The 25,312-nt window shown below is 41.9% G+C and overlaps 2 protein-coding genes across 2 annotated transcripts in view; one reads left to right on the top strand and one right to left on the bottom strand.

Annotated features, from left to right (window-relative positions):
* Positions 1-25,312, top strand: part of SYN2 (synapsin II) — a 208,267-nt gene that overhangs the window by 120,943 nt on the left and 62,012 nt on the right. The gene's annotated exons all lie outside the window — the stretch shown is intronic.
* On the bottom strand, positions 1,716-20,711 carry TIMP4 (TIMP metallopeptidase inhibitor 4). The gene is made up of 5 exons (XM_075286143.1): positions 20,481-20,711; positions 9,710-9,798; positions 6,637-6,745; positions 4,975-5,105; positions 1,716-2,089 (listed from the first exon to the last, which is right to left on the bottom strand). Exons 1-5 carry the CDS (start codon positions 20,602-20,604, stop codon positions 1,913-1,915), a joined length of 630 nt encoding a protein of 209 aa, XP_075142244.1. The 5' UTR covers positions 20,605-20,711; the 3' UTR covers positions 1,716-1,912.

The following is a 25,312-nucleotide window of genomic DNA, read 5'->3' as shown; positions in this document are numbered from 1 at the left end:
CATGATATATACAGGGACAATTACTTATGAACAGAAATCCTTTAATAATCCTTTATTAAAAAACTGGAATTGAAGAAATATTCATGAGACATATAATAGAGTGACACGTATACCGACACGGGATGTGACATATATCACCATCTTATCACATAGGTACAATACAGCGGGTAAAATTCTTGGTAAAAATCTGTAACAGTTTATGGCGTAGATTCACTTTACTGCAGACTGCATTCACTTGCAGGTACTGGGTGCAAATCCGCATCGACTTATCACAACTTCAACCTATCTGGCTTATGCTGTATTCACACCTCCATATTTTGCAGACATGTCTATGATATTGATGGACAACTCCCCATCTTGCTTATTTGCGGGTGTTGTGCTGTCCGTGGTTGCTCCATTTTTTTTTTTTTGCATGTGTGAAAAACAGAATAAGGTTGTTTTTTTTTTTTTTTTTTGTTTGTTTTTTTAAATAACAAACTTTATTCTCTATGTTTTCTATGTCGTAGATGTTGATTGACCTAAGACACAGTAGTAACCCAAGACAACATAAAATAGCATAAACCAATGGTGACCCAATAAAAACATATAGTACAGGTGAATGATCTAAGATAATAGTATAGACATACAGCGACCAGAGACAACATATAGTAACATAGACTATACGTACAATACTTTACATGGACAACTGAGCTACTAGACTAATAGATGTACAGTAATCCATCTTATTTCAGAATAAAGGAGTTGTTCTATTCGAAGCACAAGTAAGGCCTTGACTGTATGTATTTTAAGATCTCTGAAAAGGGGTCATTCACTTGGAGAAACACATTTTTATTACAAAAAATCCTCTAAAATAATTCAATCATGATCATTCAACTGCTGGAATCACTAGATTTCAGCAGGTGTTCATTTTCCCTACAGTGCCTCCAGAGGAAGACTGGAGCATTACATGATGCCAATGAATGTTCCTGTGAAAAACATACTCTTGGCCGATTTGGGAAATTGTTGGGTGTCTTACTGGTTGGTATCAGACAAAAACAAAATACAGGCCTTCTCCATAGTCATAGGAAACACACTCAGATTTACTTTTCAGCAAATTTGAATGAATAGATCTTCCATTCAGGATCCTTGTCCCTTGAGAGGTTGGGGTCACTTGAATGATACAATGTATTTCCCTTTTGAATCACTGGTGCCATTGGCTGAATATTAATGTTTTTGTCAATATGCAAATGAGTAATTTGGAGCAATGAGGGCATTGCCTTTACCTTTTTGAACAACAGCATCTCTCTCATTGCTCAAAGCTCATTGACAAAATCCGCAATATCTTGACAATAGATTCCCAAATTTGCAAAGGGCAAGCACTGATTAATTCAGGTGACCCTAACCTCTCTATCTGTGGGGCTTAGTCGATAAGCTGGGTCTGGTGACAGACTCCCTTTAAGCACTTGCTGCCAGGGTTCCCTTAAGCTGATATTTGAGAGTTACACTTAGTGATCATTGTTTTTGTAAAGGGACCCTTCTATCAAATAGGGTCTGTACAAAGTAGAGAATCCCTTTAAGGACAAATAGTTCATTTTGAAAACAACGTAATAGAATATCATTTAAGTCTGTATAAATGGGATATTTTCTTATAGAATAAACACACCAATAATCAGAATTTTTGATTTTAAAAATTGCTTTTTTTTTTAGGAAAATGAGGAGGAATTATTCTGCTGACTTCATTAATTTTCTTTATACATATATTTGCTCAAATACTATTAAAGCATTCCTTTATTGATTTTCTTTATATTCTACCTGAATCCACCAACTCCACAATTTCATTACACAAGCTGTACAGTTCATTGTATGGTTTGTGATCCATTAGGTCCGGCTGGTTGCAGCAGATAAATCGAGTCACGGCGACCATTGTGATCATCTAAGGATGGCTGGAGTAAATAGACTTGTCTGCTATACTTGGGTACCAGCTGCAATGTCCGTCTCGCTCCTTGATGCACGCATGATCCTTTTCTAGGCTCTGATTCTGCTGCCAGTTTGCCCAGATACATTCATTTGATGCAATGTTATCGCAGGATTCCATGCCACAAATTTTTATCTAAATGTAAACATTCAAAATTAGGTTTAAAGTCATTTCTCTTTTCCTGTGTGAAATCTGCATTTTGCTGTTCCTCTATGGTTCCTACTGGAAGTGCATGAAGAGAATAACAACTCAATGTTACAGTTCCCCCTGCTAAAAAGTGTGTCCCCCATTGGGCAGTGTGAAAGTGCATAAGGAGACTCCACCAGGAGGACAGAGCCTTGCCCAGCAGTTGTCTTTTGTAGTACTGCAGGGGCTTATTATGTGCATCTGCATTTGCCACATGGCTGCTTTAAGGTTGCTATGCCTACTATTGAAACTTTGGCTGGTTCGGTTCAGCCGGTCAGTGGTTTGAGAAGAAGAGCCAATCAGGGCTGTACTTCAGCAACCAATCAAGGGCTTATGCAGGGTATTTAAACTGCTTCTACCATTTTATCCCTTGCCTGTGATTACATTAGTTTTCTGGGTTCTGTGTTCTCAGAATTTACTCCAAGTACTTCTACCTCTCTTGCTGATTTGGCTTTATCTGTGACCTCCTGGACTCAATTGTGTCCTGGGCTTCTGATATTCCTCTGCTTTAATTTTGGCTATTCCTGTACACACCTCGTTTTTGACATTGGCTTTTGCATTTTTGACATTGGCTTTTGCACTATTCTATGACTATAATAGGGTTACTGGTTTGGTTCTTAGCACCTTGTTCTCCTCATACCTCACCGACCGCACATTCAGCGTCTCCCACTCGCACACCACCTCCTCACCAAGCCCTCTCTCTGTAGGTGTCCCCCAAGGCTCCGTTCTAGGACCCCTCCTGTTCTCCATCTACACCTTTGGCCTGGGCCAGCTCATAGAATCTCATGGTTTTCAATACCATTGCTATGCCGATGACACCCAAATATACATCTCTGGACCAGACACTACCTCCCTGCTGGTCACAGTTCCAGACTGTTTAGCAGCTGTAGCCTCCTTCCTCTCCTCCCACTTTCTCAAACTCAACATGGAGAAAACAGAGTTCATCATCTTCACCCCACCCCATATGGCCCCTCCAACTGACCCATCTATCAAAGTTAACGGAACCACAGTTACCCACAGGCCCGATGCCTTGGGGTAACCCTGGAATCCGACCTATCCTTCAAGTCACACGTTCAAACCCTCAATACCTCCTGCCGCCTCCAATTCAAGAACATCCACCGAATCCGCTCCTTCCTCACCCCTGAAACCACTAAGATGCTCGTCTCGTCCTCATAATCTCCCGCTTAGACTACTGCAACACCCTTCTCCATGGACTCCCAGCAAACACCCTCGCCCCCCTCCAGTCCACCTTAAACTGTGCTGCTAGTTTAATTCACCTCTCCCCCCGATCCTCATCGGCTGCTCCCCTCTGCCAGTCCCTCCACTGGCTACCTATAGCCCAGCGAATTGAATTCAAGCTACTAAGGTTAACATACAAAGCCATCCACAATCTGTCCCCTCCATATATCTCTGAACTAATCTCCCGCTACCTGCCCACACGTAACCTCAGATCCTCCAATGATCTCCTACTCCGCTCTGCTCTCATCCGCTCCTCACACAACCGTCTCCAAGATTTCTCCCGTGCATCCCCCATACTCTGGAACTCCTTACCAAGACACATAAGACTGACCCCCACAATCACAGGCTTCAAGAAGGCCCTGATGACTCACCTATTCAGGAAGGCCTACAACCTCCAATAACACTATCACCGCACTGCCATCTGAACTGTCTCCCCCTCTCCTTCCGTCTCTATGCCCCCTTCCCTCATAGATTGTAAGCCCTCGTGGGCAGGGCCCTCTACCCCACTGTGCCAGCCGATCACTGTTAGTATTATAGCTACCTGTATATTTTGTGTATTGTATATAACCCCCAAATGTTAAGCACCATGGAATTAATGGTGCTATATAAATAAATAATAATAATAATAATAACAACAATAATAACAACTGCAATTAGCTGAACTGATTGTCCTGCTGGCAGAGTTGTAGATAACAGAAAAGAGCAGTGAGTGACCTCATTAGTCCTATCAAACAGGTTTGACATTATGGTAACACTGTGTAAACAATGGGAGGAATAAGTTCACATAGCAGGTAAACAAAGCAGCATTGCAAAAGCAATATATTTAGGAAAAATCTTCAATTTACATAAGCTACCAATATAGTGTGTACGGGGAGAGGAGGAGAATGAGCTACTGAGCATGCTCAGTATGCTCAGTATGCTCAGTTTCCCTTAGAACTACACGAGCGTACTGCGCATGCGCATTACGCTCGTGAACTGCCATTGAGAAAAATGGCGCCGGAGCATGCACATTAGCGCTCCGGAGGGAGCGCTACTACGCACACACAGGATTTGAACCAATCCCGCTGGAAGAAATGGACAATGAAGCCGGGGAAGAGCCAGAACCAGAGGGCGTTTCTGTAAGAAGAAAAAAGAGGAAGGCGTGCCAGAAAATGATGTTGGACAGTGCACGACCGCCCACCGTGCACATTAAGTCTAATTAGCATGTTGGTTTTAGGGTATTATTTTAAAATGGGGAGGGGGTAAAATAACATTAGTGGTGCCTGAATAGCCTTTTTAAAGGCTAATCATGCATATGTGGGGCTCATACAGCAAAATTTTGCTGATAGAGCCCCTTTAACTTTCCATTATGCAGTTTTATCTATAATATCCAGAAGACCAAAGCAGCTCGGACAATGTTTTCTATTATCACGTTTCCAATGTAGAACTTTGAATCTTGTGACTTGCAGAATGGTCCATTATATTTATTCTATAAACTATCAGCACAAACCCATCGGAAAAGTCTTCCCATTCATGACACTAAATATATAGCTACTGTAAAGGGATTTAATACAGTGTATCTATCTATAATAATAAAAGAGATGTATAACACCCACCTTACAGTCACATCCCTGATGATATCCCACCTCTTCTTGACCGAGTGTCCTTATTTGAAATGTAGACAGACTCTCCCAGGCCTGTACAAGACCACACATATTGATGTGGTAAGTACCATTGGTACCTTTGCCTTTAACTGATCAGAGAAAGAACAGCATAAGGATATCATTTTGTAATTATAGATATTATTACATTAAGTCACTATAGTATCATTTAAACATACAAGGTACAGATGTTGCAGAGTTAAGCCAAACTTCTGTACTTGGTTAAATCTTATCACAAAGTCAATGAAAAGTCATTAAAATAAATGTCAAATATCGCAAATGGACATATTTAAGAATATTCGTTTGCCCTTCATCTTCCAATTCAAAAGAACTTTAACCCCTTAACGTAAAATTACATGCATGTACATGTTTGAGTTTTAAGGGGTGTATGGAGAGGGCTCAGGACTTTAGCTCTTTCCATACACGGTGGATACTGGCTGTATGATACAGCCAGCAGCCGCTGCCAACAGCTGCAATTGGCACCGACACCAGTCGCAGCCGTTAACCCTTTAGATGCTGCAGTCAAACGCAACCACAGCGCCTAAACTGTGCAGGCTCCACGGGCGCCGCTATTTTTTCGCCAATCACCGCCCTCCAGAACATCACCGGAGGATGGCGATTGGTTGCCATGAAAGCTGGGAGCCTATTGAAGGCTTCCAGGCTTGTCATTGCAATAGATCTATTACACGCAGCTAGAGGCAGCATCTAATAGAACTGATGGCATTTTGCTATTCATTGCAATACAGTATTATTGCAGTGAATAGTATGAGACCCCCTAGGTGCCTGAATATAAAAGTAAAAGAAGAAGAAAAAAATATTTTTTAATTATTTTAAAAAATTACAAAATTTCAAATCACACCCCTTTCCCTAGGTCAGATATAAAAGTAATAAACAACAGTAAACTTAAAAACAGATTAGGTATCCCCGTGCTCCAAAATGCCTGAATTATTAAAATATTAAAATATTTCTGCCATATGATGAATGGTTTGGCGCCAAAAAAAAATCAAAATAGCCAAATAGTGGGGTTTTTTTCAACATTTTGCCTTTTATAAAAAAAAATTTGAATAAAAAGTGATCAAACCATCAAATCTTTCCCCAAACGATTTCTGTAAAAATGCCATCTTGTCCCGCATAAAAAGACACCTTACCTAGCTCCATACATGTAAATATGAAAAAGTTACAGGTGTCACAATATGGCGACACAAACATTTTTTTCTATTTTTCATTTTTTAAAATTTAGGAAAACATTACAATTACTATATAAATTTGCTATCGCCATGTTCGTACTGACCCGCAGAATACAGGTAACATGTCATTTTTACCACACAGTGAATGGCGTAAAAATTAAACCCATATGAAATTGGCACAGATGCTTTTTTTTTTTCCAGTTGCATCTCATTCTGAATTTTTTTCCAGCTTCACAAAACATTATGCAGGATAAAACCTATATGGTGCCATTACAAAGTACAATTTTCCCCACAAACAGTAAGTCATCGTGTGACTCTGAGCTGAAAAATGAAAAAGTTATCACTCCGGGAATGGGGGGAGGGAAAAATGGAAAAATAAAAATGAAAATTGTCTGTGTCCTTAAGGGGTTCAGCATCTAGGTCTTCTTACCTCCTATAACATAATCTTTTTTGCATTGCAGTTTCACTCCACAAAGAGAAGATTCAGTTGCGCTGTACAGATACTTTATAACTGGTGTCTCGTCATAGCCTTTAAGTGTCTAGGAACATATAGTAAGCAAGTGTTATTTATTGAATAAGCAATGGGTTATATCACATATATGACTGCTGCAAAGCTGTTTCCCCACCGTCTCTGCTCTTATACTTATAGATTTAAAGGGGTATTCCCACGTCGCGTACTCATCAGTCTTCACTGCTGTAAAATCTTCTTTCTTCCTGGTTTCTTGCGTCATTTGGTGGGCGGGGTTTCATATGCAACCTGCTGTTTTGCCCCGCCCCCAAATTAGCATGTAACTCCGCCCACCACATAGCGTGATCCTATGGGGCGGCTGAAGGGCTGTGATGTCATCAAAGGTCCTCAAACAACACTATATGCACAATATTGGACTATGAAGTAGAGGCAGGAGCAACTCCATTCTGTGTTACATACAGAGACTGCTTGTCTCTGCCATAATGAACACAATTGAATTATCTAACTTGATAACTGGGAGAACACAAGACGAGTTCAGAAATGAAAGCAGCTCCTCTCCCCTATCTGATAGCAGGAAGCTAGGTCACGTGGTGTAGACACAGGAATAGCTAGAAACACAGGCTCGCTCCCGTGCACTTAGCCCCTCCTCCCTCCCCCCTGAGAGCAGGCAGACACATCACTTGACTTTTGAGCAGATAAGTCAAGGGTTGTGTCAACAATGAATTGAATAAAGTAAGATAGTGGACAAACAAAGCAGTTGTGCTGAAGCAATGTATTTAGGAAAAGTCTTACATCCACATTAACAAGCAGTATAGATAGGATCCTTGTGATGGGACAACCCCTTTAAGCCAGGCATGATGTTTGGTGGACAGCTATTACTACTGCCTATACCAAAAACATGGTGGCCAAACATTCATGCCAACAAGCTTTTGCCAGCTGTTGCACTTCACAAGGATTCACTTTTGAATTCAAATCTACTTCATCTCTCTTTTTCCAGCATTTAGGGGACAATTTGTTGGTTCCTCAGAAAGCAGCACTTTTTTCTCTGTTTTTCTTGTAGAAACCACATGAACCCCATTATACTCTATGGGGTCCATGGGTTTCCTTAGGTAACCGCTTTTTTTTTATAAATATAGGTTTCTGTTCAAGGGGGTCACCAAGCAGACTCTCCGAATGGAAACCTGAACGCAGATATGAACTAGGCCATAGTGCCTTAATAGTGGGAAATACGTACGTAAGGCTAGGTTCACATCTGTGCACAAGTCTCTGTTGTTCAGGTTCCCCAGCGGACCCAAACAATGGAGAATCAGACCACTAAAACAGGGTTACCCACAGACCCCATAGACTATAATGGGGTTAACTGGGTGTCTGTTGCGATTCCGCAATTTTAACACTAAAACAGGTGGAGAGAAAAGTCCTATGTGTAGGACTTTTCTCTTCTTCAATTTTCAGCAGTTTCTGTGGCGAGTGAACCTAACCTAAAACTGTTACTCATGTCCATTTTTTTAATGGAAGACTTTTCTCTCCGGCAGTATCAGTATAAAACCAGCGGAAACTCTGCAGGCCCCATTATAGTTTATGGGGTCCATGTGTGTCCGCAGGTAACCGTTTTTTTAGCAGACATGCTCTCTATCTTTCGGTTTCCCATACGGATCTGAATGATGCAGAGCTGAATGCTAGTGTAACCCTAGCATAAGCCCATTTAAATCTCAATTTATTGGCAAAAATAGGCAGCTGGGCTATTACAAATTTTTTTTTACGATTTCATGCTTTCTCTGCATTTAGAGACAAAGTAAGGCTAAGGCCACACATAGCAAAACTCAGCTGAACACTGTGCAGAAAATAGCACAGTGAATTTTGAGTTTTTTCTGCATTTTCCCCTGCATTTTTTTTCTTCCCGTATTAAATATATAGAGAAAATGTTTGTTATTCTGCAGCTAAAATTAACATACCACGTTAACACAATCTGGAACCTTAGCCTAAGAGTTGGTTCACACTGCTTCTTTTGCCTACCCATAGTCGCTCTGTCTTCCACCATCCTGGGCCGTTGGAGATGGCATTTCTTGTGCATGAGGTATAAAACCTTCAATAAAACACTAAGGGCTAGTTCACACGTGAACTGCCCGCGCGGGTTTTGACACAGAGAGAGACGCGGCGAGCCGCGTCTCTCTCTTGTCAAAACCCGCCCGCCGCAACCATCGCTGTCGCGGCTTAACCCTCTGCTGTCGGCTCAAATGAATGAGCCGACATAGGAGGGAGTTGCCGGGGGCGGAAGCCGCGCTGCTGAGCCTGCGCGGCTTCCGCCTGAAGAAAGGACATGTCCTTTCTTTTCTCCGCTAGCAGCAGCTCGCCGCTAGCGGAGAACAGAAGCCCGGCGGTCTCCATAGACCACCATTATAAGGGGAGGTTTTGGACGCGAAATCCGCTGTCAAAAACCTCCCCTTATACTCACGTGTGAACTAGCCCTAATAAAACATGCTGTAGTCTTGTGCAATGTGAAGGACGTTACAAAGTATTAACAATCTGTTCACATTTGTATATCTATCAGGTTTTTTGTGATTTTTCATGACAAGAGTAGTTTGCTAATATTCTTGCCATAAAAACTACCAAAATATCATCCAACCCTGTTATAGTCACTGAGGTCCATCAGTGTCAATTTGGATCCACTATTGTAAATAAAGCCAAGGCTTGGGTCACATCTGCGTTGGACTCCATTACTGAATCGGTAGAGAAAAAAGACCTGCATGGAGGACTTTTTTCTCTGCCACCTATAAAAAGACGGACCCGTTGGACCCCATTATAGTCAATGGGGTCAGTGGAACTTTGTGTGTCACCACTGCTTTAGCAGTCCACCTTTCCGTTGCTTAAGCCCATCTAGGGACCCGATGGAGGGGGAGCCAGCGCTAGTGTGAACCTCGTATAAGAATTTTTTGGAAAGACACAAGAAGGTGAGAAGAAGCAATACAGATCTGGACACACTGCATTTTATAGGATAACAATGCTGTTATGAGAGGACGTGATAAGAAAGAAATACCTTGACCACTTTGACCTCGTACTGGTTTGTACTGTCATAAGAATTTTTGGCAGGAATCAACTTTTCACCTATTACTGTTACACGAACCACTAAAACAAAGGAAACCAGAAAAACAAAGGTTAATATTGATATTTTCCATTAAAAAAAAAAGACTTAAAGGGGTTGTGCAGGAGTAGAAAACATGGCTGCTTTCTTCCTCTCAGGAAGTGACATCATATCTGTTGGTCACACGGCCACAGTGCCTTTGCAATGAATGGGGCCATGCCGCAGCATGGCCATGTGACCAACAGATGTGATGTCACTTCCTGAGAATAAGAAAGAAGTCATGTTTTCTAGTCCTCCACAACCCCTTTAAAGGGATTCTGTCACCAGAACAATCCCTATTGGACTATAAGCACAGTCAGATAGTCGGGGTTCACATGAATAAACTATTTTTTCTGCTTTCTAGTCAGTGACTCTGTTGTTGAGATATTGACTTTTTCCTGATATGCTAATGAGATGTTTCATGCAACGAGGGCGTCACCATTGCTCTCATTTCACCAAAGAGCGATGCTTTCCAGTGCCCAGTCCTTCCAACCTGTTGTGCTTGCCTGTTTATCATAGCAGGGAGGTGCAACAATGACGTCGGTGCAGCAAATAACACATTAGCATATGTGGAAAATGCTAATATCTCAGCAACGGAGACCCCTACTGGGAAGCAGAATATTCACATGATCCCCGTGAATAAATGCACGGCCGCAAACTAGCGCGGCGTATACGATCCCCGCTTCCATTGAAATCAATGGGAGCATGTACGGCACGCAAAGGGTCCCGTGGCGTACACGTGCCACATCACGCGGCATGTTACACCGTGTGAACTCCCCCTTAGTCTTAGGCTATGTGGACACAACTACAATGGTTTTTACTGTCTGCAATAGTGATCTACAAACAAATATGTCAGTATGATATCCGCAAAAAGACTCGTGGATAGAAACTATGTTGGTGTGCATGGAGCTTGAGCCTGCAATACCATAAAAAAACAACATCTCATAGACTCCTTCACCCAGTCAATATAGATACGGCTGCAGCCACACACTCTATCAGGTTACTTTTATAAGTGTTATAACGCTTTTATTATGTCTAGCATGTATAGTGTGGTGATCCACGCGTGCATTAGTATGGCGGCTGTCTCCCTTCATATATTTTAGTCACATTTATCAGCTTAGACACATTTTTAATGGACAGTAAATGAGGAGGCGGCTTTGTTATGTTCTGCATAATTAACTCTGCAGGTGATTAGAGAATAATTAACCAGCCGGGGTTATTGCTTCATTTGGTAAATGGAGACATATGTGTATGATATGGCAAGTAATGTCTCTTTATTGCCAAAAAAAAGTTACCCTGTAAACACTTTTTCAACAGCGATTACCTCTTTTAACCCTCACAGTACCAGAACAGCAAGGTGACGTTCAGCTACGACTTGACTAGAACATGGCCTCATAGGCCTCCAGTCATTGTGGGGCTGTGTTAATGTTTCAACACCAGTTTTCTGGCATTAAAAACAATGCACAATTTTAGTGCTGAATATTTTTTACCATAAATTAGTTTTTTCCTTCTTTTTACACCACTTTTGGGAAAAGGTAGAGCCCTACAAATTCATTATAGTTTATAACAGGACACTGGGTTCAGGTCCTAGCTGGAGTAGATTTCAGTCCTGAGCTACAGATCGGCCCAAGATGCGCCACAATTATTACGATGCCGGAGAGGATTAGATGAGACCGGTGATTATGGTATAATCCCAAACCTCATCAGGCTATGTGTTGAAGTCCTACCTGTCATAGGGCTCGTTCACATTTGCGCCCGGTCTCCGTTCTGCAGCTTTCCGTTTCCTGCACAAAACAGAGGCAGGAGACGGAAACCTGCAGGATTCTTTCTCACCCATTCATATGAATGGGTTTGAAAGCTGTCCGGCCGTGAGCGGCGGTGAGCGTTTTATGCTCTCTGCCGCGAAACCGTTTTTTTTAATCCGGACACAGAGTCGGACATGCAGTACTCTGTGTCCGGTTTACAAAAAAACTGTTTCGCGGCGGAGAGCATAAAACGCTCACCGCCGCTCACGGCTGGACCCGGTCTGTGCTTTCCGTCTTCTTGCATGCAGAAGACGGAAGCCACAGAACGGACACCCGAACGTAGGTGTGAACCTAGCGATAGACTGCACCAGTGTTTCCAACCCTTATTGACTTGAGGCACCCCAAATACCAAATAATTTTTGCCAAAAGACAAAACTGGAAGTTTTGATGCGTGTGTTTTTGTGCAGTTTTTTAACGTAACTTTGTTTCACATCACAATGGCACCATGTGACTGTACCCTCAAAGCTACACCATCCTATACTTTAAACCCAGCACATACAAAACTTCAGATTTTACCATCACCAGGCTCCCTTAGTAGCCCCCACATAGTATCATGCTATCCAGTGGCCGAACATGCAGTGTATAGTTCCCCAACACAGTACTATACTCCTCAGTGGCCCACACTTTATACTGCTTCCCAGACATTTAATAATGATCTTCAGTAGCCCCCAGGCATGTAGTAATGCTCCCCATTGGCCCCCAGGCAAATATTTATGTGACCCCAGGCAAGTAATAATGTTCCCCTATTGGCCCCCCGACAAGTAATAATTTCTTCCAGTGGCCCGAGGCAAGTAATAATATTCCCTATTTGCCCCCAGTCAAGTAATAATGTTCCACCAATTGGCCCCCAGGTAAGTAATAATGTCCCACCAATTGGCCCCCAGGTAAGTAATAATGTCCCCCACCCCACCCCCCAACACTTCTCCATCCCCATTACCCAGGAGCTCTGCAGTTCAATTCAGCAGGTCTTCACCAGACATCACTAGCAGATGCCTGAGTCTCTTACTAAAAAATATAAAGGCTAATTGGGCCTTTAAATAGGCCGACATCTATACCTATCGCAGTACAAATAAATATACACACAGTGGGCACATTAGTAAAAAAAAAAAACTGGGTCAAAAACGCCCCAGTTTTTGACACACTCCAAATTCTTACCAAAAATTTCTAAAGATAGTGGCCAATATGGCTAGTCCCATTTAAAGAGGTATTAAAAGATACCCCTTATCCCCAGGATAGTTGATCACTTGCTGATCGATGGGGGGCTGACCTCAAGCATGTTTGGCGGCTCCATTCATTTTGTGGTACACTGAAGGTACCGTTGTCTTCAGCTATCTCCAGCATTCCCATAGAAAATGAATAGAGCATTCGGGCACGTGCTTGACCTGCTGATGTGTTCAGACAGTGGAACGAGAACCCCAATCTCATGATCAGCAGGGGTCACAGCAGTGGGGCTCTCACAGCTAGAGAGTTATCCTCTTTTGTAGTAGAATAAATCTGAAAAATATGCTAAAATTTCTACAAATGTTTTTTCATGCCATGTGATTTCAGAAATCCCGTCCATATAAATTGTGGTTTTTGATGGAGTGGAAGCCACCAGGGAAATCATTATGAACCGACCTAAGGTGTTGCCCATTCCTTTCGCTGAAATGTAATGTAAAGGTGGAAAAGCCTAATCCCCATCTGTTGTTGCGATATAAAGTCACGTACCGCTTAGCTTACTTCTGTATTGATTCTTAAAAGCTTCGGATAGAAGTTGTGAGCGGAGAGCAGTGACACAATGTGTACAACCTTGGGGCCTCTAATGCTATGCTTACAGCTTCTTTAAGCTTTTTTCCAAGCGTATTGCCAAGAGTTACGTCTGTTCATCTGTGAGGTGTTAAGCACAGATTGGAATTTCTGATATGTGGTATTTGATCCAAGACTGGACCCTTGCTGCTCAAAAGTCATGGGCACCTACAGTATTTACAGTAGAAGACTGAGGTCAGCCGTCATTGCTCTAGAGTGGCTCACAAATATCTAGCAATGACCTGGTTAGTTATTGTGTCTAATGGTAAAGAAAGATGGGATAGCTATTGGGAGAAATGTGGGGAATTGCAAAACAGTCAATGCTCTTGTGTTTCCAGGACTCCCATTCAGTATTATGAGAGTGACTGCACATAAGGGACTGCTGGATTGTAGGGGATTTATATCTAACTTGATCTGTCATGTGGGATTTTTTTGCCTGCGGTCATCCATAGTCATGCATAGTTTATGGTATGGGCATTAAAAATGAAATATGACTATGCTATCTATATATCCATGGCCACCTTAAGGCAAATCTGTTAGATGGTATCTGCTACCATATCTGACAGCGGGATATGATAGAGGAAGCAAAGCTGAGCTTTGTGATATATAGGTTTATATGTTTTAGAGCAGGATTTCTTAGTCAAAAGCAGAATAAATCTTGACAGGACTCCTAGGAGGGACAGTGAAAGTCCTGCTTGCCCCAAATACTCAAAGGATGATTGACAGATTTGTGTGTTAACGCCTAAGTTGGGGTTTCCTTTCTTTGGGTCCACTTGGGGACCCAAAAACGGAAACCCAATCTACTTAAAAAGCAGTTAAAGACTATGATGGGGTCTGCCAGGTTTCTACCCAAAAAATGCAGAGAGAAAATTTCTGCTTGCGGGACTTTTCTCTCCACATTTTTCAAGCAGAACGGGGATGGAATCTCTGGTCTTCAAACGCAGATGTGAACCTAGCCTTATACAGGTAGAGCTGTCAATCACTATGTGTGCGGGGAGTCAGGACTCTTACTGTCTCTCCTAGGAGTCCTGTCAAGATTTACTCTGCATTTCAATAAATCATGCCTTTTAAGGGTGCATTCACACTGAGAAAAATGGTGAGGAATTTGGTGTGGAATTTCAGTGCTGAAAAAAAAGCCTCCCATTGACTTCAATGCGTTCCTTTTAGGAACCATTGAAGTCAATGGGAGTTTTTTTTCAGCGCTGAAATTCCACACCAAATTCCTCACCATTTTCCTCCGTGTGAATGGACTCTTAAGTATATTTTACATAGTAAACATTTTGGTGTAGTGAAGGTTGTACTGGTCCACCTGAGGTCAAAGAATCACCTTGTGGGTCAAAGCTTCATCACATAAGGGATGTCTAACCACAACAAGGTCCTTGAGCATGAAGTCGTCCATTTTCTTATGGGGGTTTATAACATGTTTGTCCCTTTATCTCTTATATCTCACGGGCAGTGAGTAAGGCAGGGTAACAAGGCAGTGAACATGTCCTTAAAGACTCCTCAGAAACATTTATTCTAAACCATTCTAGTTTTTGGAGAACTGGAGTATTTTTTGTGACTTTGTGGCTAGTGTGGCCAGTGGTCTAGGGAATCGTACATTAGATCCTTCATTCAATTACGTTAGTGATCGGGATTTTTCGTTGTTCTGCTGTCACTTAGTGACAGAGCCAGTATCGCTCATCATACCCTGCTTCGCTTCAGCCGCCCTGTTCAGATTCTTAAGGCTTTTTCTTAGTAGCTGGATCAGTTTTGTAGCTATGCATGTTGTAAAGGAATCAGCCAGACAAGACAAAAGACCGCTGACAAGGAGAAGACAAAATGTCACACCACTAATCACCCAGACAAAGGTGGCGAGGAAAAGTGCTTGGCCCAGACTTAATTAATTTCTCTGCCTACTTCTTGTAGGAGATCTAACATGGATCTTTTCACAGACTTACACAGCAAGTTGGTGACTGGGGCTCAGCAATATTGTAGTAAGGCGACCCTGAGAGAAAGCACACTAGAACAAATACATGCTTTGTTTTGTAGGAGCCAAGGAAACGTCTTGATTTAGGTATTAAAGGGGTATTCCCAACTTAACAAGTCACCCTATGCATAGGCTAGGAGATAACTTGCAGATCAGTGGGGGGGCTGACCACTCAAACCTCCACAAACAAGAGAACTGGGGGAATTAATTCCCCCATTCTTAATTGTTTCAAGGGCACTGCTGGAAATACCCAAGTGCCGGACCACTGTTCTCTATTCAGAACTGGGGATTACATTTCTCATTCCTCTGATCATTGAGGTTCTAAGCAGTTGAATCCTTATTGATCTTTAAGTTATTTCCTACCCTATGGAATGGGAGTAACTTGTTTGGATGGGAAAATCACATTAAAGCTAAGAACCCACGTGGCGAAACACTGCAGAAAAAAAACTGAAAAAACACATTTCCCACATTTATATAGACATTGCACCTGAAAAGTGACCAAAAATACACCTCATCTTAGCATATTTTTGACACAACCTCTTTTATCTCACTTGCCATTCTTTTAGACAGTGAGCAAAGTGGGGCATAAATCTGAGTGGTCCAGGGCAAGGACACCCCGATACACCAGATTTACTAGAGCTCTGACTGACTGTCCCTGACTGGCGTAAATTTGTGACCAGGCGCATCTACATGTGCTAGAATTACTAAGAAGCCGAAGAGTCGTTCACCTGGTGGGGAATGAATTAAGATTGAATTTATTCCCCCCATTAAGTTTTTTTGCACATGGTTTTCGTTGAGTTTTACTGCACTTATTGCTGCTTAATTCTTCCCCTGTTAAATCTGTAGGGAAACCGCTTGGGATTCCACAGCTAAAATAAGCAAAAGCGCTTTACATGATTTATTGATGAGACTAGCCAAAATGTCATTCACTTTGGTACTGGTATTGTAATACGCAGTTTTTTCCGCTGCATTTCCTCAACGTGAGACCTCAGCCTAAGGCCAACCCCATCTACACACTGCAGAAAAAAAGCCGCAGAAGAAATGCTGCGATTTCAGAAACCTACAGAAATGTTGGTGTTTTCAGTATACCGTATATACTCGAGTATAAGCCGACCCGAGTATAAGCCGAGACCCCCAATTTTAGCACAAAAAACTGGGAAAACTTATTGACTCGAGTATAAGCCTGGGGGGGTGGGGGGCGAATGCAGCAGCTACTGGAAAATTTAAAAAATTTAAATGGTCGGAGTTTTTGGGTGCAGTAGATGCTGGGTACTGGGAAAGGGGAGGAGGTGTTTTGGTTGTCTCTCTGCCCCTTCCCTGAGCCTGAGGACTGAGGTTTTTTTTCCCCCACTTGGAATTCAGTCTGGCTGAATATAGGGTATCTGCAGTGCTCCTATTAACCCCTTCCTGACAGAACAGGAGCACTGCAAATCCCCTATATTCAGTAGACCGGGCACTGTCAGACACAGGGATACCTAATGTGTTTGTGTTTCACAGTCATTTTCTACTTTTATATGTATTCTAGGGAAAGGAATGATTTACAACTTTTATTGACTTTATTTTTGTATTATATTTTTTTTTAAAGCTTCTTTTTTTTTTCTCACTGTTTTATGGGAGATTCTATCCATTACTATTGCGACTAATCATAGACCCCCACCTCCACCCCCAAAAAAAAAAAAATTTTTTTTTTTTTTTTTTTGCTTGACTCAAGTATAAGCCATGGGGGGCTTTTTCAGCACAAAAACTGTGCCGAAAGATTCGGCTTATATTCGAGTATATACGGTAGGTATAATGCAGTCAGAAAGTTTGCAGAAGAAAACTCTGCAGGATTTCTGTGAATAACGCTGTGGGAAATACCATGGTGCATTTCCATCGTGGTCTTTTCCGCAGCACTTTTTGGCTGAAGTGTGCCATTTAGACTAAGGCCACACGTAGTGGGCCGCAGGAAATAAGCTCTACGGGAAAAAACGCAGAGCAAACGCATTATACCTATAGAGAAACAGCTGGTGTTTTCTTAGGTATAATTAACATGCTGTGATTTCCCAAACCGCAGCATTTCCCCTGAGCGTATTTTTTCAGCAATGTGTGGAAGGGATTTGCTTAGAGCCACTTAGGATCCATTCACACGGAGGAAAATGGTGAGGAATTTGGTGGGGAATTTCAGCGCTGGAAAAAAGCCTCCCATTGACAGCATATTGGGGTTATCCTCTAAAAATCTGTTTGCATAAGTAATATGTGAGCAGGTGCTTTACAACTCTATTGACATCAGTAACCTCAGATTCATTTCAGACTGGTGACGGGTCATCTTTAGTGGCGTTCCAGTTAGAAAACCCACGTACATATATATCTTATTAGGAAATACTGAGTTTGTACAGTGGGGTGATTATGATCAGAGGATTGCGGCTACAGAATGCCTCTAGCTCTGAAGGACCTACGTTATCTAGTCCAATATCACACATAACATTAGGACTTGTCCAGTCCTTTTGATTTCAATAGACACTGTGTAATGCTTAGTTTTCCCTATGGTGGCGCTGCACTTACTGCCAAGATTGCCCACAGCTATTTGGTGGAGGTTCCAGTAGAGGGACACTGTGATCTGCTTATTGTCAGTGAACCCTTCTAACAAGTAGAGATTGTCCAAAGTGAAGAACCCTATTAAACTGTTCTGAAAAAATAAAATCTTCACGTAATTGGAGAGCAAGGTCAGTTTTTCTGTTTTGGTAAGTGAACGTGAAGCGTCAACGCCAAACCATTGCATTTGGTCTAAATACATCAGGTGTCAGACTCTATCACTAGAATGGAGGCCACATATCTCCAACTCTCCATATTCACTTCTATAGGAGTAAACATAGTCATAGTAACTGCAACATGGTGTTCCCCATTGTCAAGAGAAAATGGCATCTGCAGCTATAGGTTATTTATGGAATATCCTGTGGATATTCCCTGAATGCTCAAGGTGAGAATAGCCCTTAAAAAGCAAGATCTAGTTTTTGAAAAACCTGTATAGTTTTGCTATTTGCTTAAAGTGAACCTGTGAGGTGATATCTGCTGCCAACGGGATACAATAGATGGAGAGAAGCTGTATATATGATTTATAGCGGGATTTCTGATCTCGGTCCTTGTAATGTATAATGCTAGGAGTCCCTGCCTGCCAGAGACACAGTCCCTTAGGTATAAAGGTATGGGACAGTCTGTTGTTCAGAGACAGGGACTCCTAGCATCACACATATCTAGAACACAAGGGGTATAATGTACAGGCCGGAGACTCGATAGTGTAAAAGCAGCCTAACTCCTAACAGGAAACCTAGAAATTATAGTGAGTAGATATGAGCGAGTAGTATTCAATCATATACCTCCCCTGCATAGATAATGGTATAAAAAAGCGCCAGAGAAGGTAGGAGGGGCATCAAATTTTTATTGCGTTTACCACGTGGTATGTGACCGATTACACCAATAACTATGCAGGGGAGGTGTTCGGTCAAATACTACTCGCTCATCTCTAATAGTGAGAGTCCTGCTGACTTCGCCAACACACAGTGATTGATAGCTAAGTAATCAGGACTCTCACTTTCTCTCTTAGGAGTCCTGTCAAGATTACTTCTACATTTTTAACCCTAAATTCCTGCTACAAATCATACAAACATATATAATGGATCTCAGCTTTTCTTTCATTGTCATGTCTTGCTCTTGGATAGGGCTGCAGAAATAACATGATAAGTTTACTTTAAGGGTCCATTCACATGGGGTTTTTGGCGAGGATTTTGGTGCTGAAAATCCACATGGAAAAAAAAGCCTCCCATTGACTTTAATGGATTCCTTTTCTCCGGGAGGCTTCTTTTCCACGTGGATTTTCAGCACCAAAAAATTCCATGTGAATGGACCCTTAAGGGTCCTTTATTTTCATAGGAACAATACGGAATTCTTAATAAATTGCGGATCTCTTCTTTTCCACGTCTGTAGAGGGTCTTAATATCAGTACAGAATTCATTATAAACTTATTATTATATGACATTCAGTTAGTATACAGATCGCATATACAGACTGTAACTGTATGATGGGACAAGCTGTAAAACTAACCCAAAAAGTCAGTGTAATTGATGATGGGTGGTGTTAGGAGTCTGGCCCACAAAGATATTCTCTTGGCGTCTTTAGAGCTATTAATCAGTATGCACCAGGCGCCATCTACACTATAGAGATGCTAATTGTGAGGTTCTTCGGAGAGGCATGTTGTACATCTACTGCGCACATGGGATGAGAGCTAAGCAGCCACAGCATGACTTGATGAATTAAATGGACTTTACATTTTCTTCTGTGTTTCGGACAGCAGGAGCCCAGAAATGGAGATGAATATATTTCACCCTGATTTACTGATACATGTCGCACGTCGCAACGGGAAATTTAGTAAGAAGCATGGACATTGAATGCTCCCCTGAATACAGATGCCCAAAACATCATAATCAGCAGAGACGATGATAAATATGAGCACGGTCGACTCAGTTTGGCGCCAGATCATTTCTGTCACTTGCCACATTACACGTTGTAAACTAATGGGTTATTGGAGATTAGGAAGCCCCTGACCTTCTGCAATATTACAGCCAATTCAGAAAAAAAATGACTTTGTTAATTTATATTTAGAGGCCAACCAAGGTTTATAAAATGTCATGTTTGCCAGAACAGGTTGCGGTAATGCAAGTAACCCATGGATTGCTATAGGATAGACTAAAGTATAGTCACAGTATATAAAAAGGTTGTGTCACAGCTCCAATATAGGATGTAAAGACAAAGCAGAGCTGAGTTTGTCACTTAACACAACACATCTTGATCTAACCCCATAATAGATAAACACATAATGTAGCCAAGATTAACACATCTAATCACTTTTCATTAATTTTTTCCATCGCTTTCAATGGCTATGTTGTGATTTATCAAGGTGCACCAAGTTATCTGATTCAAGTTGAAGATGGCTACATCGGAACGTTCCTATGATGCAACCCCAAAAAGTTGACAAATTCAGCTCTGCCGCAACTGCGGTCGAATATTTCTACAGACCAAACGACAACTAAACAAAAAAGACAGAAAAGTATTTCCTACTTTGTATACAAGTAGTATAGTATATAGAGCAACTTACCAATATCTGAGTTACAGAAATGCTGTTGGGGGTGAGCGAAGATGCAGGTGCATGCCTCTGTCAGCTTCTTAAGGGTTAAAACGAGCAGGGCGCAACAGAGCAGCGTGTGTGTGATAGAATTCATGCTGAGCGACAACTTGCACCTCAAGCCAAGAAAGTGATTCTCTTCAGAAGCTGCGAGCAGCTGTATGTGTCTTCCTTCTGACAAGCGTGGAAAATTCTTCCGTCAGAGAACAGGCTCTTGCAATCTGATGTCTTATTACTATGAAGCCTTCTTATTTATGGATGGACAGCAGTGGCCCCTCCTTCCATACACAAGAAAACACCAATCACGGGCGGAAAATCAAGCGTGGTACAGAGGCAGCTACTAACATCTTGTCACTTCCTTATTGCTGTCTGTCTGACACATGAGTTTGCCAATATGAAAATGACTCTATAAAAAAAGTACATGTGTGTACATGTGATGGTTAAAGGTGTGCACGGATAGGGTTAAGTTTTTGTACCGACTAGTCAGCGTCTTGAGACTCATAGAAACTGCTTATAGAAACCGAACAAGTAATATGGACAGATGTAGCAAAGTTTAACCTGACATCATATCACACAACAGAAGCCATTGAGATCGGCGTCAGTGTGTCAAGTGTCAGATAAGTGGCAAGTTAAACTTTGCTGCATCTGTAATATCTGTGACTGATGTGGTTAAGGAACAATAGCGCTGATGCAAGATACCGAACTATCAGCTGTGAGCAGGAGATCTCACCACCTACCATAGGAACTACCACATGTTATCGTGATTGCTGCATATGTCCCCCACATCTGCAAAAATACATTCCTGCCTGTTATATCTACATGCTGTGACCCCCTCCTCATGTCCTCCAACTACGGTCAGGCTGTATTATCATCATCACTTCACACAGAGAACTGAATGATCCTGCAGTGTGTCTGTGTTTCTTTCTTTTCATTTGCTATGATTCCTAGGATTTCTCTATCTGCCATGTGCTTGTATGTGTTTCTCTCTTGTTATATACTACTGTACCATCCATGAAACTGTATCACTGAAATTTCCCCATTGTGGGACTATTAAAGGATTATCTTATCTTATCTTATCAATAGCCCAATGTTAAAGGGAGCAAGTAGATTGCCTTACACTTTAGACAGCGGATAACCGAACAAGTATTCCCCACACATCACCACACACACGCACACTTGGCTTGGTCAAGTAATGCATGTGCTGTGAAATGGGAGTGGAAAAAACTTCTGACAGACTACTCTGGCCAAAACTTATCTTCCTCAAAAATATCAAACTTCCCAAACCCTGTCTCATGTCCTCCAACATTTGCTATTGAGGGAGTTTTTGGTAGGCATCCATACACATTAGGCCCCATTCACAACTGCGTTCAGTATTCCGTATGGGAAGTCTGCTTGGGGAGCCCCTGAACGGAAACCTATACGCATTAAAAAGCGAATACCTGGGAAATCCACGGACCCCATAGACTATAATTGGGTTCGCATGGTTTTCACACGAAACATACGGAGAGAAAAATACTGCAAACAGCGCAATTCTGTACATGTGTTTCATGCGGAAACCGAGCAGAAACCACAAAGACCTCATTATAGTCTAGAGTCCGGGTGGTTTCCTTAGGTAACCACTTTTTAATGCGTAAAGGTCTTCATTCAGGGGGTCCCCAATCGAACTCCCTGAATGAAAACCCAAACACTGATGTGAATGGGGCCTTAGATGTTTGATTGAATCTGTCAAAACCATCAAGTGTAGCTGATACACATCTAATTTGTATGGCCAGATTTAGGACAGGGACCCATGTAGCGTAAAAGCCGCAGCAAAAATTGTCGTGTTTTACATTACCTGCAAAGTGGATGGAATTCTAACTAATCCCCTCCAAATATTGCAGAAAAAAATCTTCAACGGAAATGCTGCAATCTCACAAGTGCTTGTGTTTTTGTATAATGTATAAGGTTTTGGTATAATAGCAGCAGAAAGTCCGCAGAGGAAAACCCTGTGGACTTTCTGTGAAAAGTGCTGCATTTCCAGTGGTTTTTCCCGCAGTGCTTTTTGGCTGTGGCTCACTAAGTGCGTCCTTAGCCTTACAGGGGTTGTCCAGGAAGTTGAAGTTAACTTACTTCCTCCGAGGATTTATATAACCTGGACCCGGCAATTTTGGTCTGGTTCTGACATTATGCTATGGGGGCTGATGTCACTGTGGAAATGAAAGTGGAGGGGGGAAACAGAGCCACATGGATCACGTGGCCTGAGTTCAGGACATGTCCGCCTCAAATTCCTCTTTATTTTCCATTGTATGTACATGCGCCTAGGCTGAGGCTACACTTTGCAGGCCCCAGATTTACTGGCCTGCACAGTGTCCCGGGACAAGGACTCCTAATAGTTATCTATGGTGTTCGATATACTGTCTGGTAGTAATTATAGTGCAGGGCAGAGGCAGGAACTTCTAACATGATACATGACTATATTTCTAGGATTCCCTCTACCAGCATATTAACCAGGCCAAGAAATCCAGCACTCACATGGACTGATTTTTATGGGTGAAACTCAGTTGTGTGAAAGTGGGCTAAGGCCCCATGTTGCAGAAGCACAGTGTTTTTGTCCCTGTTGCAGAAATGCTGTTTTACAGTTCCAACAAAGTATATAAGATTCTGGATAATCTCATCCACCCATTGTGGAAAAAAAATTGCAGCGGAAAAGCTTCATTTTCAAAAAACCATTTGAAAAATTTGCATTTTCCCTATACACTTAATAGGGGAAGAAAAACTGGAGAGAGAAATTCTGTGCTGTTTTTTTCTGCTGCATTTTTTAGATGTTTATATCTTAGGGTCCATTCACATCATGTTGTTTATACCCATTTAGCAGATATGTTTAAGCCCAGGTCCCCACGTTGTGAAAACGGCAAAAAACGGTGCATTTTACATTACCTGCAAAGTGGTTGGGATTCTGGCTAATCCCATCCACGCCTTACAGAAAAAAAATCCACATTGGAAAAGCTGCGATTTCATGTTTTTGTAAATCGCGGCATGTCCGTTACACCTAGGGAAACGCTGGCATTTTCGGTATAGGTACGGATCTTGTAAATGGATGTCAGACGTGATCTGAATGGCGTCTTACAGAAGGTTTATGCAAATTTTCTAGCACCGGAATATCTGCGTATACAGTGCCAGGTCATGCACATTAATATTCATATGTGTCATAATGTAAAGTTTTACACCCAGTGACAAATTTAGCTCCTGGCCTGTAGCCATGATTCTTGCATCATATTTGGGTGACTGTTTCTTTTGGTTTGGTTTGGTTAATCTCTCCCGTGTTTCTTTTCGACTCAATATCTTATGAAATATATATATTTTGTACTCATCGATACCTTGTGTCTTGGGGAAAATCCAGAATGTGCTCACCAAAGCTGTGCTGTATGTGCTAAGTTCATTCCCTCTATCATGGCATGCCAGGTGCAGACACTGGTGAAGCTGGCGCTATCTGAGGATGGCTCCTGCTTCACCATTATATTTAACTCATTGACACTAGGACATACCTCTCGCTGTCCGGGACTGAGGAACAGGACCCGGAATCCGAGACTGTCCCGCTGCATCCAGGATAGTTGGGAAGTATGAGCACCAGAGATTTGTTTCCTTCTCCATTTCTATTCATGACCTTTACACCAATTCCTTACACAATTTTTGGCTGAACATGCTGTTCTGCTGGAAAGGGGAGTCCTGCCCAAGTTCTCCTCACTCAGTATTGGTGTTCCCCAAAGCTTTCTTGCCTAAGTAAAGTGATATAAGGGTTGTAGAGTGTACAATGTAGCCGCAGTGTTGTTCCACTTCCGTATTCTATGAAAAGTTCCTGTTTTAACATCTGTATTGTGAGGGTAAATTCGATGTATTATTGTAGGGAGGGAACCCCGGCCCCGGGACCTCATTGAAAAAGAATCTTAATAGTATAAATAGCAGCATCTTAGGGTCTTCAGTATCTATTACCTCATTGAGAAATTTAATGACTTGTCCCCGAAAACCTCTAACGCTAGGTCATGTCTATAGGAGATGTTTGATGGTGCTCAAGGGTTTGTATCATTTTGGGCTAAGGTCTGGCATTCTCAGTCTTAAGAGATATTGGCCAACCATGAACGCTCCAGTTTTCTTACATTAGGTTCACAGCTGCGCTCGGGTTTCTGTTCTTTGGGTCCACTTGGGGATCTCAAACATAGCCATAAGTTCTTACACACATCCACATACCAAAACCATTCGCGTTTTACTGCAAATTGTCATAGTTTTTACACTGCCATGTGTCTTGTACACTTGTAACACATTGAAACAACATACAAGCCAGAGTAGAAAACCACATTGTGAAACGTTGGTAAAATATGAGGGATATTTGAGCCAGTGGCACACTCCTTTCCGTGTACCCTTATAAACATGTATCTGCATACTGGATTTTAATCTGTATGAAGAGGGAAAGGGCTAAAACGATGCAGCTCCCTCTTTAACTAGATGGTGAATATTTCTTAAAGGAAAACCCTAAAACCACTATTTTTGCTGCCATTGGTGATCCTGGTGATAGTCAGGATAGGTTGGATTATATTCATGGAGTACCCAGTGAGATTATTGAGATTACTGCTGGGTGTGAACTCAGACTAATATTGGGTAAGTGATATTGAGACCAGAGAATGAGGAAAGAGACGTTGAGTAACAGTTTCATGATTGCGGCACTTTATCACATCTACCTTCAGGTCTTAAGAGGTCTATATTATTATTATTGTACACTCATTGGACTCTCTTTCCTCCATATTGCCTTTTATAATATGATAGTAATAGTT

This window comes from Leptodactylus fuscus, chromosome 9 (assembly GCF_031893055.1).
Source record: "Leptodactylus fuscus isolate aLepFus1 chromosome 9, aLepFus1.hap2, whole genome shotgun sequence".
Lineage (NCBI taxonomy): Eukaryota > Metazoa > Chordata > Amphibia > Anura > Leptodactylidae > Leptodactylus > Leptodactylus fuscus.
This window is presented reverse-complemented; position numbering and strand designations above follow the sequence as displayed.